Source organism: Clinocottus analis, unplaced genomic scaffold (assembly GCF_023055335.1).
Source record: "Clinocottus analis isolate CAN_PGR_092001 unplaced genomic scaffold, fCliAna1.0.p SCAF_5, whole genome shotgun sequence".
Taxonomy (NCBI): Eukaryota; Metazoa; Chordata; class Actinopteri; order Perciformes; family Cottidae; genus Clinocottus; species Clinocottus analis.
Genome location: NW_027176207.1, coordinates 17,041,274 through 17,060,240, shown reverse-complemented (window position 1 = coordinate 17,060,240; position 18,967 = coordinate 17,041,274). Strand labels below are relative to the sequence as shown.

Here is an 18,967-nt window from a genome sequence, read left to right as displayed (position 1 = left end):
CGACGTTCTTCACATTCGCGAATAAAAAAAAATAATAAAAAAAAAACTTAAATGCTTGATTTCCATTAGTGAAGCTATTAGAGTCTTTTATCCAAGCACAATGAAGCCCTTATTGTGGCACATGAATAATACGCCCCTAATTAGTGTAGCTCATTCAAAAGCCTTGTTAGCCCTCATTAAAATGAGAGGTCAGACTCTAATCCTAATGATTTAATTGAATTAAATACTGCCAGATTAAAACATACCGATGCTGCAGTATACAGATGCACTGAAAAAAGCCGACAACCTGTTTTCAGAGGCAGAGCTGCTCCGGAGGGAGAACTACTCGTACTTTGCTGCTGTTATGATGAAGATATATGGAGATGTATAATAGATGAATCGAAGGCCTTGTGGTAAAGGTTACTGGCAGCAGTGTAAGCATCTCAGTATTGGTAGTTCTGTTATGAAATACAAAACAGTGTAGGGACTCAAGCTGAAGTAGTTATTATGAGCTTTGGAGGACAATATGCTGTCGAGAAACACAGTTTTATGAAGGGCTATAATGCTCTTTTTCAGGTTCCTGCTTGTCTGTTGGGTTTTTACTAGATGCATGTTTTAAAGTTCACAAAACACATTTTTCCCAAACTGTCTGAATGGACCTATATTCTCCATTTCAGTGCATGTCCAAAAATATTTGATCTCGATTGTGTATCTTTCCTTTAGAGTTGACATTTCCTGTTATGTTCCAATGCATTTCACCTTTTTTTCTTTTTCTTACAAATATTCCACGAGCTGTTGAGGAAGGCTGAGTTCCGGTGGGTCCAGATGGAAAGCAAGAACCACTTAAAAGAAGAGATGGAAAGCAACCGTAACATTTAACCAAGGAAGTGCTTTGGAAACCACAACTTTTCCATTAACAGTCACCTGTTGCCTGTACTTTCAGCTCGAGCAGAGATGCTTTGTTGGTTTGGCTCCTGTAACTTTGGTAAAGATGTTTCTCAAATGCATCAGCTCGATACGCTGTCCTACAGATGTTGTGATCAACTGAGATCGGCCTGGTCCTGCTTTGGAGCAAACATACTTGGTTTGTAAATATCTCCACAGCCGGTCTCGTACTAAAATAAAAAAGAAATCCTGATGATGTACCTTTTTTTACACTCCAGGTTTATATCAATAATTCGGACGAGATCCAAAAGAGTCAAGACAGACAACACTGGCCCTGTTCAGATTTAGACAAACCTTTTGATGCAATGACAAGGAGTACGAGTCTGCAGTCGGACATTTGGTTTGGTACAAGATGTAAAAAAAATTTAAACCTCTGGTTTACACCAACCAGTGGGACCATCCGTCACGGATCTCAACAGCCGAGTTGTTGACCAAATGCTGGTTATTTGGAGCTCTGAAGCCAATAACACACATTTTAAAACATGCTACAATGTTAGCGTCTTAGTTCTGGATTCTGAACAGCACAAAGATCAAATAACTTGTTTCTTTGCCAATGGCCTTGCCTTCCATCAACTCGACAAAATCCCTGCAATCAGATATAATCCATTTAAAAAAGGAACATCTCAGGGATCTCATAATCCTTTTATGTATCACTTCTAAATAAGGCATTTTGGTGTACGCATGAGCTGCATGAATAAATACCTTCTAATACACATTGAGAACTGAGACACTGTGGCAAGGACACAGCTCAGGGCAACAATACTGTAGGCTCAAAGAGGTACAAGGACAGACGATGGAGAGCAGTCTAGTTCACGCAGCGGGGTTGAACACAGTGGTATACCTCAGAAATAAAAAAGTGGCGTTCCTGGCAAACAGAACGGGAACAACACAGCAGACCGCTCTTTCATTGTTATGTCAGCGCACACTAGAATATATATATATATATATATATATATATATATATATATATATATATATATATATATATATATGCTCTCTACTTTGGACAGAAATAGAGGGTGACCTTTAGCTCGGTGCTCTTTTTTGCCCTGTTCTTCATCTTCTCTTGTTCTATCACATCTGATAGCATGAGAAGGACATCACAGATGTCTGACAAAGGTACATGATAGTCAAGTCTTTGAAGGAGAAGTCTGTCCAAACTCTGAAAGGCTGCCCCATTATCGGATCAGCCACTTTTTTTTTTTTACTGCTGACATCGATGAAGCTAATTTAAAAAGCAGCGATAAGCCGGTACAGTAGGAGCAGACTTTGTGAAGTAGGTGACAAAGAGAAAGTTCTTTTTTTTTTTTCCTATTCGAGGTACCGAGGGCAGTGTCACTTGTCATGCAGATTACTGCAGGTAAACAGGATGCTCGCTTTAATGAATCCTGTTGTTCTGTACTCCGTCAGCACTCCGTATGTATTTGCATGTTCATAATGATGTGTATGTGGACCACTCTCTGAAGCAAATAAAGGAAACTATGAAAAAAGACATTTTGAGGAGAGTAAACTTTGGGTGCCAGAGAAGTGAATAGTGTTACATTAGTGCAGTGTGAAACTGAACGTGTGCATGCATGAGTAGATAGAATAGAGTCTGAAAGGTTGCGCTAGGACTATAGAAGCCTGAGCCATTGAGGTTGGGATCAGCAAAAGATCTTTTCATTGAGTTTATTTTATTTTTTTGACGTGGGTGGAGTCGTTCTCGCAGTTGCATGTAAGTGTGTTGCTGGTACAAAAACAAACCTTAACGTGACGGCCCGGCCAAACTCAGACTTATGAACGTCAAGCTTAACTTCTGAATGCATTTTTCCCGGAGTGAGGGCTGTGGATTTTGTCGCCCATCTTTTACATTGTAGGCACTCGTAGCTTAGTGGCCGGTATCGAGAGGATGGATGACTTCATCGATCTCTTTTAACGTGCGTATGTAATGTGAGTATTGTGTTACGATACATATGAAATAATGAGACCCAAATACTTTAATGTTTGCATTAGACCCTGTGGTCATGGAGTCAGATCCAGTCTCACATTACCAGTCAGCACTTAAACACTAAATGGGATGCGTCTAGATAGCACTTTCTAACTTGAGAAGGACAAAGTGCTTGCGAACACACACACACACACACACACAGCTGGCCAGTTCATCGGGGACACTTTAAGTGTCAGTGTCTTGCTCAAGGACACTTTGACATGTGGACAGGGGGAGTTGGGAATCATAATGTCTCACAGTCAGAACCGACACCAAGAGAGGACGTAGTTCTTCAAGATAAAAACATGCTTTTAAAAGTGTTTGATCAAATAACAAACAGCATTAGCGTTGACTTTTTCCGGCGAGTCTCCTCTCAGCATATATTGTGTGCAAAAACATTTGAGGATTTGCTGATGAAAAAGATGCTAAATTAAACGATTGATTGATTATTAACCATAAAATATGGTATTTTTCCGTTTCCATACCATTTGCATTGAAGGATGAATGTATTTGTTTGATCATTGTGGTCATCTTCACCAATCTAAGGTCATAAAAGAAATGATGACCAATACAACTCGATGACGTTCTGCATTAGAACCTATTCAGCATTTAATCTCCTACGTTCTCGGTTCTGCCTCACATGGTCACCCTGAGTGGAGATAAATACAAATTTCGTGTTTTGAAGCTATCATGAATAAAATCCATCAAGCCGCCATGATCTCATCATTGAAAAGAAGCAGTGAAGATGGAATTAGAGTGGATGAGTCGAATGGATGAGGTGAAAATAAACTTGAATCCAAGACATAAGAGAATTGAGATCAATACATCCTCTAATGGCTCTTTCCCACCCATTCCACCTGTGCTGACTGTATGACTTTATTCTCATATTGCTTGTTCTTCCCCCTCTCTGGATTCAACTTCATTCCTTCATTCATTCTTTCTTTCATTCGAATCATTTCTCCTCCGGCTTTGGTCGAAGATGACTCCCATACAGAGAGAGCAGGCGATGGATGATGAGTGTGCCTCGCCTAAGTGTCTGCAATCAATTGTGATTAGTGGTTGCTGCTAGATTTTGAGAGGAGCACATCAAAGTTTTTCACTGGGTGTCAGAACGGGTGAGGCGAGGTAGGCCGGGGGTAATTACATTCGTACAAAAAAAAAAAAAAAAAAAAAAAACCTCCTCCCCACTCTCGGTGAAGTCCAGGCTTCTACATCATAGTGGAGTCGTCACCACCCAAACCCAAAGAATGGGAACATTTAGCAGCGCTTCAGCAGCTCTTCAGACTCTGGGTCTTTTCTCTCTTTTGGCACAGCTGACGGTAATCAAAGTACTGCCTGTTCTTTTGTTCATTTTAGCATTTTTGCATTGTGGGAGTTTTTAGAATCCCCCAAGAGTTCTTTTTCCGTCTCACGATGTTATTATCAGTCACGTTATCGTTTTGATTTAATCCGTCCTTCAGTCGGCACTTCTGTTTTTCACAGCAACAACAAAAAAATACCTCGAATATTTCTCAAGCATTATGTTGATATTGTGTGTATTTATATCAGCCTCATTATCCCAGTGTTTCCCAATTCTTTACAAACACATACTGGTACTTGAGACACAATGGTCACAACAAGGATCTTGCACTGTATTTCTGAGCCAATTCTGCTGAAACATAAGCAAACGTCCTGCTTTAGACTCAGATTGCGGTTCTCACTTTAAAAAAAAGACTACACACAATTATTAGATATTTGGTGTAATCTTCATGGAAACACTATCGTGTCTCTCTTCACATGGAACATCGTGCCATTTGAATTTCCCAATTTAAATGTCAGACTGCCCACTCTGACTCCTCACATGGGCAAGTACATGTTGCACATTTATTGTATCTGAAACACCTAAAAGAACAGCGCACCTGAAAAAATCTATATCAAATTAACTGTAAACTATGTTTACAATATGACAAAGCTGTCAGATGGAGAACTAAAGCCTTTGTCTCTGCTTTTGCCAAAGCCACAATATTCCATTGTTAATTTTAACACTCAGAACACAGCAATTACGCTGCTGCTGCCTCGTGGTTTAGTTAGAGTTATTGTGGGAAATTGGCGGATCTGAACCAAGTAAAGTGGCAGGGAGAAGAGATAATGGCTGGTTCTCCAAGTTAAGGGTGTACTGACCCGCCTCTACTATAGGTAATACACTGATCTATTCAGACCAGAGCAAAAATGGGTAACAATATAAGACTTTTTATTTTTCGGGTGACCAGAAATGCGACCTACGTACTTACAGTACACACCCGCTTCAAAACACCAGGACGACCCTTTTAACCCAGAAATAATTTCAAGAACATTTTTCTCATAGTTAAAGACAGATGCACAACAAGAAGAGCTACTTCAAACACTCAAAGCCAAGAGTGAGTTGCAAGACTTGTATGTATGTCAGCTATCATTTTCCAGTTGGACTCCCTCCTGCTGTTTCCACTTGACATTAACAAACCAGAAGCCTTTCAAGTGTAAAGACGAACAGTTACTTCTTGTTGGAGATCGTGGTCGCCGTCTCAGAAAGAGCAGCATGCAATCGATGAGTGATGACATGACGTTAAGGCCAATGCGTGCTGCTTTTCTCTTGGCTTGGGTGAAGAACACCATGTATCAAGGACAACTCTTCTGCCCATTCATGATGTAGATCATGATTGTGTAATAAAACTACCACAGCACATCTGTTGTTTCTTCTGAAAGCCACCCACTAAACTGTGTTTTTAAAGGACTCAGAAGTTCATTCAGTGAGCGGATCAGGATGCAAAAGTGTTCGCCAGACCGACTGAGAAGCTCTTTTGTCCCGGCAGCGGTTAGATTTTTAGATTTTTTTGAATGAACACCTTTAGTTGTGGTTTTTAGATTTAAATTCAGCATCTTTGTATGTTGGTTACGTGTCTTGTTGTCTTGTTTCATATGGCATGTTCTGGTGTTTGTTCTTTGTAATGTGTTTTTTAAATTTTTTTGTCTGCTGTGCACTTTGTTGTCTTTGGTGACAAATGAGTTTTCCCCACTGGGGATCGATACATCTATCTATCTATCTATCTATCTATCCATCTATCCATCTATCCATCCATTTATCCATCCATTTTCATCGTGGCAGTCTTAGTACCCATCATGAAATATATAGTAACTAAAATATTTTACATATTCACACGTACATTTTTAAGTAATGCCATTAATCACAAGTAATATTCTTGCTAAATTCAGGCTCTTCGCTTCTGAAGGTCAACTCGTGTCCTTCCTGAAGGAATATGTTATACAATAAACACTTTTTTTACTCCCTTCGAAGCTGCCTTATTAAGCTGTTTTCACAAAAAGCCTTTAACCCTGAACCTCGCTGGCCTCGTGTGGACGGATCACCCACTGCTGCAGAAGCTGCGATCTTTCCCTCCTCCACAGGAGGACAAGGGCAGTGTTTGCGTGTCACTGCTCGAGTGCTCCCATTAGTCTTTTTTTTTTATACAAGCAACCATGTATTTCAAGAAGAAGATATTTTTGCTTTACTGAGTGATGTCAGAAGTTTGCATCTGTTTCTGGTTGAATAGAAATGAGATCTGCCTGCAGCTTCCGGTAGAAATGCTGCAGTATTAGGATGTGCTTGTGCATCTCTGTTCATCAACCTTATTCATGCTGCAAAGCCTCGACAATTACGCACATGTGAAGTAAGAGGTAGACGATTGTTTATCTGAAGACTTGGTGGATTTTGGATATTAGCATTCATTTTAAAAGGACCATGTGTTTGTAAATGGTATTAAGAAGCTCTCATTGTATTAATATAACTGCATATTGTCTTTCTGCATTTCAAAAACCTTCGGCGATGACATAATTTAGGAAGTGTGTCGTGTCAAATGCATCGCCGCCAATGCTGTAATTGATAATGAAAGTTATGCAAAAGAACTAAAAAAGGTCATTTCAGGGACACGACATTAGCTGTTGAAGGATCGTGTCTCTTACATTGGGTAAGAACAAAATAAATAACATATGGCAGTTAGAGCTCATTCCAGCTGGGTGTTTACTACCTCAAGACACACTCTTCACATGTTGAACAGATCATTGTGTCTTGGAAACATCCCCATCTGTGCAAACTCTGACTCAAAATAGTGATAACAACAATGCATATTAAAGCATCATTACCTCTTCTTGTCACAGAAGTTGCTGCTTCGTGTGAGGTGGACGTGGTGACCCATCATCTTTTACCTAAGTAAAGGTAGCACTTTTACACAGCGGGGGTGAAATCACAACTACTTTGAGTGGAGATGAAGTGTAACAGTATGGTGACCCATAGTAGGGTTTACTCAGTGTGTAACTGCAGTCGGTTTTCAGAACACTCCTTCCTTTCTGTCTCTTTACCCTCTCTTGCTCTCCATCTCACGCTCACAAATATAATCCACCGCTGTGGATTCAGACGGAGATGGCAGATGTGATATTTTGAAGGGGGCGATGTTGTTTGGAGGCTGCCTGGTGGATGCCATGTTGTAATGAAGCAGTGCAGCTGCGGCGGAGATGCCTGGGAGGGATCACAGGAGATCAAGGAGCCCCCCCATCAAAGAAAAAACACCTTGCCCTTGACAGCCAGCTTGCGGGAGTCGGCTCACTGCAGCTCGGCACAACAGCGGATAAATACTGAGCTTGGTTTAGCATACGCGCCAAGCCTTTCTGCCAGTGTGCCCTTGTATATAATGTAGAGGGTGTGTTTGCTAGGCGGTGAACATGACTAAGGAGCGGTGGTGAGTGTGGAGGAGGGTCTGACACTTGCTTCACAGGGGGGCCAGGAAGAACTAATATGTCATGAAACTATGTACATTATGTTTGTGCTCACAGCTGAAGTCTTAGCTCAATAAACAAGTCAAAATATATCAAACATGTACCAACTGTACAAGACAACAGGCAGCCGTTTCAAATATATCATGATATAGAGAAAAGATACAGCAATAATAATATTGGACATGCAGCTTATGAACATAGATAACTTTAAAGGACATCTTTTAAAAAGGACTTAATTGCAACCTGTGCCTCATAGTTATCCGTGAACTTAAAACTGCACACTTTGAAACAAACTCATGAATAGAAAATTCCTCATATCCCTTCAGTTTAACAGGTTATTATGGCTAATATGTTAGTAAATAACATCAACTTCCACATCCAGCAGACATGCAACAACATTATATTTAAAGTTGTAATATTAGTCCCAATATTCATTCTCCTTTTTACTCTAGTTTTGGTCTCCACCATCACCCGAGTAAAATGTCTGCCCGCTAAATGTTCCACTATGTTCACTAAGTCGTTGTTACGGCCACAACAGCTTGTGGCTGGAATTGTTTTAAACTTGTCTGTGTAGTTTACAGAATATTGTAAAGTTTTGTTATGAAAGCATTAAACTCACTTCCAGGTAATACTTTGTCAATTCACTTTGTGTTATTCCAAGTGGTTGAAATCAGATTTATTTAGCAATAACTGGAAACAATACAGGGATGTAAGAATTGTTTTAACATTGTAAATAAAATGTATTTTCTCTGCTCTCTCATCACTAGCTGCATCTTGGAGAACACATCTTTGTTCAGTACCGATGTGTGGGAGTAGGGATGGACACACACACACACACACACACACACACACACACACACACACACACACACACACACACACACACTAGCAGAGCAATGAGTGGACCAGTGGCTAAAGCAGATAACAATAGCTAAAATAACAAATAAACTCCACGTCAGGGTTGAAGCCACTTTGTTTTTCATGCAATGAAGAATGAAACCGTATTCGACACTCGACACGTTTACCTCGTAGCTGTGTTCAAGCAGCCATTTAGCGCTGCTCCAGTTTTTCTAGAATTGATTGCACAATAATTGTCCATTTTACAAAAGTAAAAATCCATCATACACCTGAAATCTTCCAATACTTACGAGACATTATTCTAAAAAGCCGTCTTCTACAACATATGTTCCCTATTTGGATTTGCCAAATATAATTTGGAGGAAACATAATTGAGTTACATTCATTACATACATTACTTTATTCATCATTTGTTTACTAATCCAGGAAGCGTGACAATGTATTGCACATGTCATGAGTTGTGTTCAGGGTGGGAGGTTTGGCACAGCAACCACATATAAGATGATGTCCTGCATCCCGTGTGTCGTTGGGTTTATTAAAACCTCTAGTTGTAGGAGTCCTCCAGTTTGAAATGAATACAAACTAAAGTTTTGCAGACTTTTCGGCGTTCTCTCCATCATTAGGGTTATTTAGAGCTCTCAGCCACACAACGCTCCGAGTACTTTACTGCCAACCAATAATAACTCACTCCAGCGCCACGTTTCTTTGTTAAATCCTCGCCTCCTCAGACGTAGGGAACAATGCAAAGTCGACACAATTGCGGATAAAATATTTTTGCGAGAACTATTTCCTACTCCGGCAAGCTGATTGTAGCATAAACCGACTCACCGCCTATATTTACAGGAACTCCGGTCAAGCCTTTCTGATAGCGGTGGCTATGGGGAGCAGCCCACGACTGACAAGGGCGGCAGCAAACAGATTACGGGTGTTGGAGGTATTCCACCTTGTTACCGATAGAAAACACCACGGCCCCTTCTTCTTTTCTGTCCATGTAGTACCAATTTTAAAAAACATTTGTGCCTTTCTACTTTATAGAGAGCATCATTGTATGACAAGACCATTTTTCCAGTGGTGAAATACTACTTAAAAGCTGAAGGAATTATTGTGGTATTGGTGAAGTTAGGCTTGGTGTAACCATCACCCTAAAACCAAAGTCTTTCTCTCACCATGCAAGCACTTAAAGAGACTGAAGAAAAACGTATATCATGTTGTAGTTACGTACGTAGAATATGTGCACACATGTTGTACACGTATGAATGTGACTGTGTTATTAGATACTAGTTAAATCTTAACCTTGACTCTGTTGTCATTTTTATATTTTTCTTGTTTATTTGTACATCATATGTACGACGAGAGCAATGTGTAAGCGGAGTCAAATTCCATGTACACACACACACACACACACACACACACACACACACACACACACACACACACACACACACACAAAATGCATCACGGTAAACACCATTAGTGAATTATAGGTGCTGATCTTTGTACATTTTTAACTTATAACATAATACTACTTGTGTATAGTTACAGAGGTCGACTATATATTATACATTTTACACTCAGGGGCTCAAAAGATATAATTAAAGAACCCCAAACCTGACAAGACAGACCAGAGAGTATGTCCAGCTGAACACGGCTAATTAGAGATGTGACATTATAATTGGGCAGGATAAGAATAAACACAACAGGTCATTAAATGTTTAGGGATATGAGCCGCTTTTATTAAAGCGGACATGCTGAAAGCGAACCGTGTTTGGTAGATTGTATTAACCTCATTCTGTATTAATCCTACAGCAGACAAGTGGGTCAAACTTAATGCAGCTCCCCGGAAGAAGTGCAAGTAATGTAAGAGAATATTAATCAATGTTTTACAGCTTCACGGCCGTCTCCATTCACGTGATTTGGTTAAACTACACGCTTTATATAAGTTTGTGCCGATTCGTCAAAATTTGTCGTCGAACTACGGCTCGGCAACATTTTTACCAAAATGCAAATGATATGTAAAATGTCTGTCTAATTTTATGACTGCCTGCAAAATGAACCAGTGGAACTGACATAAATATATGTCTCACTGGGATTGATTTCCATGTCGTCTGATCACATCAAACTGCTTCAGACTATAATTAAACACATTCCATATCAATCACATAAAGACATGGCAGCGCTGGATGATTTCTCACTTGCAGACAGTGTCTACTACACGCTATAGCCTACTTTATCCTCCGACAGCCTCATAATAACCCCGCACATGATCTATGATGTTTTCCTAAACAGCTACTGTTGTACTGTGTATCAAGTGCAGGATGATAATCTGGAATATTTAGTGAAAGAAGAACCTGGGCAGACTTTACAATTAATGTTAAGTCTTTTAAGACTGTAACTGTGCTATCTTTTTGCCATATATTATCGTACACGAGTATGTTTGGTCTCACTCCTCTGCTTCACCCTTTAAGTATAGTATTTAATTCATACAATTACAATCATGTTGTATTGAAGTGGACATGACATTAGCTAAATTGGGGTCGTAAAATATGTCTGTCTGGAGTCATCATAATAGTTTGATGTATAAATATATAAACATATTTATAATATAAACATTCCACTGGGACTTTATTGTTGTAAAAGCTTTACTAGTTCTATTGGTGCATTCATGCAATGCTTCCTGCTTAGCGAGTCACATCAGATAGCTAATTATATATATATATATATATATATATATATATATATATATATATATATATATATATATATATATATTTGACCCTCTGCTCGGAAGAAACTGACCATGAATCAAAACTGCTTGAGGGAAACAATGCCAAACTAAACAGCATAACAGCAATAGTCCCATCAGCGCGTTGCGTTCATGTCGGTATCTCATTTTGTTCCAGTCTCTCAGTTGCAACATGAGGGAGGAAATAATTAAAATTGAAATTGGCTGCATTAGTGACGCCTTTGAATGAAACATTTTCATTTTCATCCGGTCAAAACAAAATGATTGTTCGCCGCGACAGTACACAGCTACTCCCCGTCAAGTGAAGCCTGCGCGGCACTCACGTCTCATGTCTCTGAAGTAAATGGTCTGTCTGCTGGGGTTGAGCAGCTGGATAACGGAGTCGTCGTTGTCCTTCACCCGACAGCTGATGATGGCCATCTCGCCCTCCACCACTGACACGTTGTCCGTCACCAGGTTCTGACTCACCACTGGAAAAGACAAAGACAGGAACGCATGGGTTAGCACAGCTGTATCGACACGCGGCGGGAAAAAAAAAAAAAAAAGTGAGGGGAAACCCAAGGCAAGCGAAACTATTTCCAACACACGAGTCGTTTGAAGGGTTCAAAGGCTCGTCATTACAACGACTCGCAGGTGTGTTTACGCAAAGCAGGAGGGAGGAGTCTACAGAAGCGATTAGCGCACATGGGATCAAAAGAAAGCAGTGTGGAAAAAAAAGAAAAGGACCTTTTGAAGCACAGGTGTAAATAATGAAATGAATTGTCGCCAAATTCCATTGATCTGTTTTGATGGCGGACGCCTGGTATCTGCATGATGGCTCACGTGTGCTACCGTTAGTGTTCGCCTACTATGACAAGTAAATATCTCGGCATATAGTCGATAAAAAATCAGGATATGAACAAATAAAAAATGCTGTCGTATGCTATTAAGCAAAAATAGAACACAAGCACTGCAGAAAATGCTCGAGGACAGTTTGTTGTATGCAAATTCCCCTTTATTCTCCTTTCTTTAGTATGTCTTTTGGTTTAATTTAACGTTTAATTGTTATTGGCAACCTGTAGCAAGTGGCGGACCAAAACCCTTTAATGCATGTCCGCGGGAAATGAATAGAATTGAGTGACCAGGGAAAGTCAACAAGCCCGTGGGCTGAGAAAAAATCGGTCACGGCCGTGATCGGTCTTCAGCTGCGGCTCAGATTGCTCCACTTCCTTGTTTCACAAACAATATCTCTACCTGTGGAATGAACAATGGATTCTGTCTATCTCTGTGCTACTTTGATTTGAAAAACTACAGTCATAACATCTCAGACTTCGCTTTGGGGTTGCATCCATTGTCGCCGGTTGACGGCTTTGGTTTATTTTAAATGATCGTAACAAGCGAACACCTGGCAGCTTGCCAGAGGTGGCTGCTATAGTTATCAGTTCCCAGCGCAATGTTTTCGTGGTGAGATGCAGCACACAGACGCGCTCGAGGCTGCGGGGAGCCGTGGACAAACACAAGCAGGCAAGTGAAAAGTCAAATCAACAATTTGGGATTCCAAGTAACTGTATTTGAAATGTTTACTCTACTCCGTAACAGAGAAACATCACTGTGAGACACATTCGACAAAAATACTAGGAAAAGGTGGAGGTGGATTTTTTTAGGAGCACACTGCAGGTGTACTAATGTGTCTCCTCTGTCTGGAAGCGTGTGCATATCTTATAAGAAACATTCGGCAGCAAAATTGCATCCGACTGACGGAGCAGACAATCAGAAATACAGAATCGCTTTTAGAATACGAATTAACACATTAACTTATAATATTTTTACCAAGTTGTATTGAACAAACTCCAACAAATTGTCCCTAATGCCAGGATCTGACGACAAGAAATTAGCGATTTTCCATTTTTCGGTCTTTGCGTGTCCTCCAGGACACACGTCAGATTACAAGGGGAACCAATTAAACTGAACACCTGCTTGGCTTTTTCCTGTTGTCCAATAGATTATGCAGGCTTGTTGTAAAAAAAAAAAATTCATCAGGGCCTCACGAGGCGTCCTCGACGCAAATATTTTTTCCCACTGTAACACATGATATAGGATAAAATGAAAAATGTGTTTCTGACACCCCACGTATGCTAACCTGACGCGCCAGATGGTTTGTTCCACAGAACCATGCAAGAAGCCGTCATAGGAAAAACAAAACTCTTGGCATGGGATTGGACGAACCATCTGTCCATCACCGCTAATCACAGGGTCACATTCAACCAATCAGATCTACGAACCGTGTGACCGAAGAGGAGCGACATCATCTCCTGCGTCTCAAAACGCCTATAGGGCCCTCTTTTGCTCTTCTTTCCATGCTGTTGCGGCAGCTACGCAAACCACGTCGGTTCAGCCACGAGCGCATCACTCACAGCTCGACAAGATGGATATTTGCGTGATTTATGAACCCGCGATTCTCACACGATATCGCAGCAACCCAGCTGCCGTGCAAGATATGTCAGATTGGAGACTTTCTAGCCTGATATTGTGTAACCTGAGACTCAGTCCTGGTGTTTGATGCTCTCAGTAAAAGGTAAATACCAGTGGCGGTCCGTGGTTTTGGCCACTATGCCAGCTGAATATGCTCCTGGAAATGCTCCTGGATGTTGAGGATGTTCATGCTCATCTTTCCGTGCACTGTGTTATGTTATTTTATAAAATAGCTATAACTTTGTGATTCTCTTCAGGCCAGCAGAGAAGGCCATAGCTGGCCCTGACGGCCCGCCACTGATAAATACAGTCCCCGCTCTCCCTCTGCTGCTTTTTATCACTGTTAATTTGGAAATGCAGTCCATTGTACCAGCATTCCACGATAAAATATTACAGCTATTACAAACAGGTGGTTCAATATGAGGCTACAACGCACTAATGGAGTTGGGTGTTCTCGTGAATTACTTGTCATTCATTTGAGAGACGCAGGGTTACACAAATGTAATTGTGGACTGCCAGTGTTACACCGGATCGTATAAACGCTGCCGAGCTTGTAATTGAGGTTAAGAGAAAACTTATGGATAAAGTCTTTGTAATCCACCCGAACACTCTCCTCCTACGTAGCGACAGAAATAGCATCACAAATAACATCTACTCAGAGAGGCTAAAAAGACCCACTCAGAGGCGGTATGGTGAGGGGGGGAAACGAAATAAACTCAAAAGAAAGCGGAAAACATCAACTGCTAATTTGCATGCCTCAGTTGTCAAGCACCTCTAAATATCCCTGCCATTTAGTAGACAAGGAGGATGAGGTGGGAAGAGAGAAATTGCATCCTCTGATGCTGACGGATAAGGATAGACAGCTTTACAAACGAGATTCAAATGAGCATCCCTTGGTGGCCCGAACGCAGCCCTAAATAAATGAACCTGGCCGTCTTTAATATTCAAGACCGAGCCTCATTTTTCAAACATGTGCAGAGGTGGGCGGTAAGGTGGGCATCTGGTTATGATAATACGCTAACATGCTGGAGAGTGCATTTCAAGGCACCCTCTGAAGGTTACAAGGCAGCAGCAGGGTGCTGCAATGTGTCTGCTAAGTTGTGTTTTAAGTCAGGGGGAGGAGGTCCGACTGAATTCAAGTGGCGGCTGCCATGTGAGCTGCCTAATTGTTCCTGTTGTGCTAAATAAACAACTCTGACACGCTGAAAGGTGGTGCAGGGAGGCGGTGGGCTTTACACTAATTAATGGCCGACAACAACAACAACAACCATGTGCCCTCGCGGTCAGCCAGGCCGCTGTCAAAGGCGCTGCAGGAAAAAGACTTCTTACATTATTGCTAGGCGAAGGTTGTTTAAAGCTGCAAGCCAAAGCTGTTTTTAACAATATTTTTGGCATGAAGGTCTTGAGCCAAAAAGACAATTGTGTTTGGAGTGTCACTTAAAAAAAGAAAGGGAAAAACAAACATGGGCCGAAGCTTGTAGCTGGACAGTTTCTTATCAGACAACCTTTCAAACAAGTTTTGCCTTCAAGGGCTAAACCAATAGTTTTACATGTTTTAGTACATTTATAACTTTTTTTTTATAATGAGGTAGTGGAGAGTTTTGAGAGAATAATAAAATAAAATCACTGCAGACTTGGGGGTAATTTGTTGGTTGGAAACACACTGGTACACTACTTTCAGTAGGCGTTGCTCACTTATTTGGAAAGTATTTTTCACATGAAATTGTACTATACAGTAGACTGAACGTTATAAGGGTAACGTACCGTATCGATAATTATCGTGATCAGGTCATTTGTGCTGTTTACGGTCTTTATTTGTACTTCTGAAGCCCTAACTGGTGTTTTCTTCTATTCCTAATAATAATAATAATAATAATAATAATAATAAATGCTTGTATTGTGAACATGTATAACTTAAAAGGACTAAGAAACAATTTTGTATATACACTGTTTAAAAAAAATTAAAGGAACACTTTGAAAACATATCAGATCTTAATGTGAAAAAAAAAAAACATGCTGGATAAATATACTGATATGGATAGTTTAATGTCTTAGGAACAAAAGGATGCCTCATCTTCTGATGGAAATAAAAGTTTCAGCCTACAGAGGGCTTATTTTTTTTTAAATCAGAGTGAAAAAATGATGTGGCGAGCTAGTCCATTTAGCCAAAATTCAATTCCTGCAACTCAAAAAGCTTCTCAATATCTTGTGCGGCCCTCACGTGCTTGTATGCGTGCTTGACAACGTCGCGGCACGCTCCTAAAGAGACGACGGACGGTGTCTTGTGGGACGTCCTTCCAGATCGGTCTAAGGGCGTCAGTAAACTCCTGTAATGTCTGAGGAGCAACCTGGCTGCGTCTGATGGACCCAAACATACCGTCCCAGAGGTGGTCTATCGGGTTTAGCTCAGATGATCGTGAGGGCCATTCAATTGTATCAATTCCTTCATCAGATACAGATCCATCCCCAGCCATCCATTCGTGCCCATTGTGCCGGTGATATATGGAGCATGACAAGCTGTTAAGCTGGCTGCAGTAAAGGAGCAGTTAAAGGAAGAGGAAAACGTATCCTAAAAGGTAACTCTTGGAGTTTAGGACTCTTAAAAGGTGTTATGGAGACATGTTTCAATCAACAGGTCGATCACATAAGTAAAGTTCTCGATTAAAAATAATGTCTGCATATTGCCACGTGATCACCGAATGCATATTTCATGAGCGCCTGACAACCCACACACACAAGGTGAAGCTCCGTGTTGACGTTTTTTTAAATGCAAATGGCGGCATTGTCAAACCGGCGAGGGCTTATAAGCCTCTCCGTGAGAGACAGCTCATCGAGACGTGTGACAAGTGTTGGTGCATCAAGTTTGCCAGCTGAGGGGCAGGGGGACAGAACTAACAATACACTGCCTTCAAACAAAACGCTCACATCGAAGCTCTCAGTGAGACACAGCTGGCAGTTCTGCACAACAGTGGAAGATAAACTCACATAACTGAAAGAGACATTATGATAATGACACGCCAGAGATGGTGGGAGTCGTATACAATTGCTAGACTTAGCTGCACTTAGCTGCATTTTCCTCCAAATGTTCAAATTTGCCTTTTTCCCCGTCATAAATGAGCTTCTGGATTCACACACACACACACACACACACACACACACACACACACACACACACACACATAAAGGAACTATCACCATTCATGTGCCCACTAGACAGATGAAGAGGCTGACAGTTGAGCAGCAGTCTGAGGAAACGCTTGAAGAAAGTAGAACATCCGATGTACAGTATTTTAATGTCGACCCGTCAAGGGCGCCGCGGAAAAGTCGGTCGGCAAAATATCTAGCTCTGTCACTGATTCAGCCGAGCTTTGAAGTGCCCATCTTTCCAATCTCCCGAGCAATATACCACCTCGAGGGTGGACATATTACTACACTCTGCATCAATCTAGACCAGGAAACTCTAAACTGTGCGGTCAAGATAAGGAAGAGATGTCGGTGCTTTATTGGCCTCCAATTCAAACGGCCAAAACCAGAGCAGCTGCTGGAAAATATGATTTAATTATAGGATAGCCTAATTGCTGGAGAGCTATTGTTCGCTGACAATGACAAAACTGTTTCCTCAAGCACACTTTACATGACTTTTCTACACCCAGCCTCGTCTGGGCATTGTTCATTTCAGAGTAACATGAGAGTAAATATGAAGGAACACAATTAGTCCGTGAGCACAATCATCACGCAGCTGGCACAGACGTTTGCGAAACTATTGAAATACACTGCAAGTGCTTTCCTGGGTTCTACACAATTGTTGTGTTGAAGTGACTGTTGCACAGTACCCATGAGACTTCATTTCCACAATATCCGTGTTTCTTTACTCTTTGTTTTGTGAATCGACGGAGCTGCAAACCAAAGGTTTGGCATCTCTAACAGCACAGTGTTTAGTGAGTAACTCAAAGTACTGAAGTAACAAAACCAACGGCTGTCTGACAGGTACAAAATGTTATGCTTTGGAAAAAAAAAATCAACATACAGTAAAGTAAACATGATGTGTAACAAATGGGTAAAAACTTGTGAAAAAAAAATACAAGTATCTCCCTTTAAAAGAATCTAGTGAGAAAAACTGTCCAGTAATGCTTGAAATCCAAGTGATATAATACACACACACACACACACACACACACACACACACACACACACGCACAGACACACACACACACACACACATTCATTCTTTTTCTTGGATTTCGGGTAATGTAGAATAGGTATGCGTTTCTTGGTTTTGTGGATGTAAATGTCGATCTCAAATTCGACAAATATTGCGCATTTCAACACTTTAGGTCTTAAACGTCTTTTTTTTGACAAATACAAATAGATACTACATGGTTAAAATTGTCACTTTTTAAGTTTTAGCCTGTGTGTTATTATTATACCAACTTTTTAAACAATAGCCAGTGACATATTTGGCCCATGGCTCTTAAGGGAAGGGGGGATTTCAGCCTTTGGCCATCCATGTAAAAAGTCGAAGCAGCCAATCCCAGATTAAAGTTGTCAGACAGTGACACTCTACCGCGCACCGCACAAAGCTAGCCCGAGGCCCAAATTCACTAAGGCTGAAATGGAAGGAAAGACACGCCATGTTCCATTTGCCTCGGCTAACGGCGGCATGTTCCCATTTGATTCAATAAAAAATGTATGCATAATAAGTTAGGTCACACAGATGGCCACCATGACAGTGAGAAAGATTTTCATCAGGAAATCAAACCCACTGTCGAACTGACATCAATTTCATTTGTAGATTTTGTTTTGTTGATAACAAATCCATGGCACACGGGATTGAAGGATAAAAGGGTTGCTGAAAATATGAAATATTAATCCGGGCATCGGTCTGTCAATGTGTCTCCCTGTGGTGTTATTAGTCGTAATAGCACTGGTATTGAATTTTTTATGGGTTTTACTGGGAGACGTTCATTTATTCATACCGTCTCACAAAGAAACATGACGCAACATTACGTAATCTTATAAACTATTGTATTTTCTTAATTGTTCGACTTAACATTTGCGTGCCTTTCTGCTCTCTGCACCGCTTGTGATCACGACAACCAATCCAGAGATATTAATTTCATTTTGACATTTCAAGGAGTGCACTGAACAGCATACAATCATTTCCCCCTGTTTTGATGATGCGGCTCCTGCTGACACAATAACACATCTTTGAGTGTTTATGTGTGTACATATGTGTGTGT

The 18,967-nt window shown here is 40.8% G+C and overlaps 1 protein-coding gene across 5 annotated transcripts in view; it reads right to left on the bottom strand.

Moving 5' to 3' along the window:
• The window catches only part of cadm1a (cell adhesion molecule 1a), a 342,257-nt gene that overhangs the window by 67,872 nt on the left and 255,418 nt on the right, over positions 1-18,967 (bottom strand). For all 5 annotated transcript variants that reach the window (XM_068600532.1, XM_068600534.1, XM_068600535.1 and 2 more), the window contains one exon: positions 11,600-11,746. In XM_068600532.1, coding sequence (XP_068456633.1) covers positions 11,600-11,746 — 147 coding nt within the window. The remainder of the gene's footprint in view (positions 1-11,599; positions 11,747-18,967) is intronic.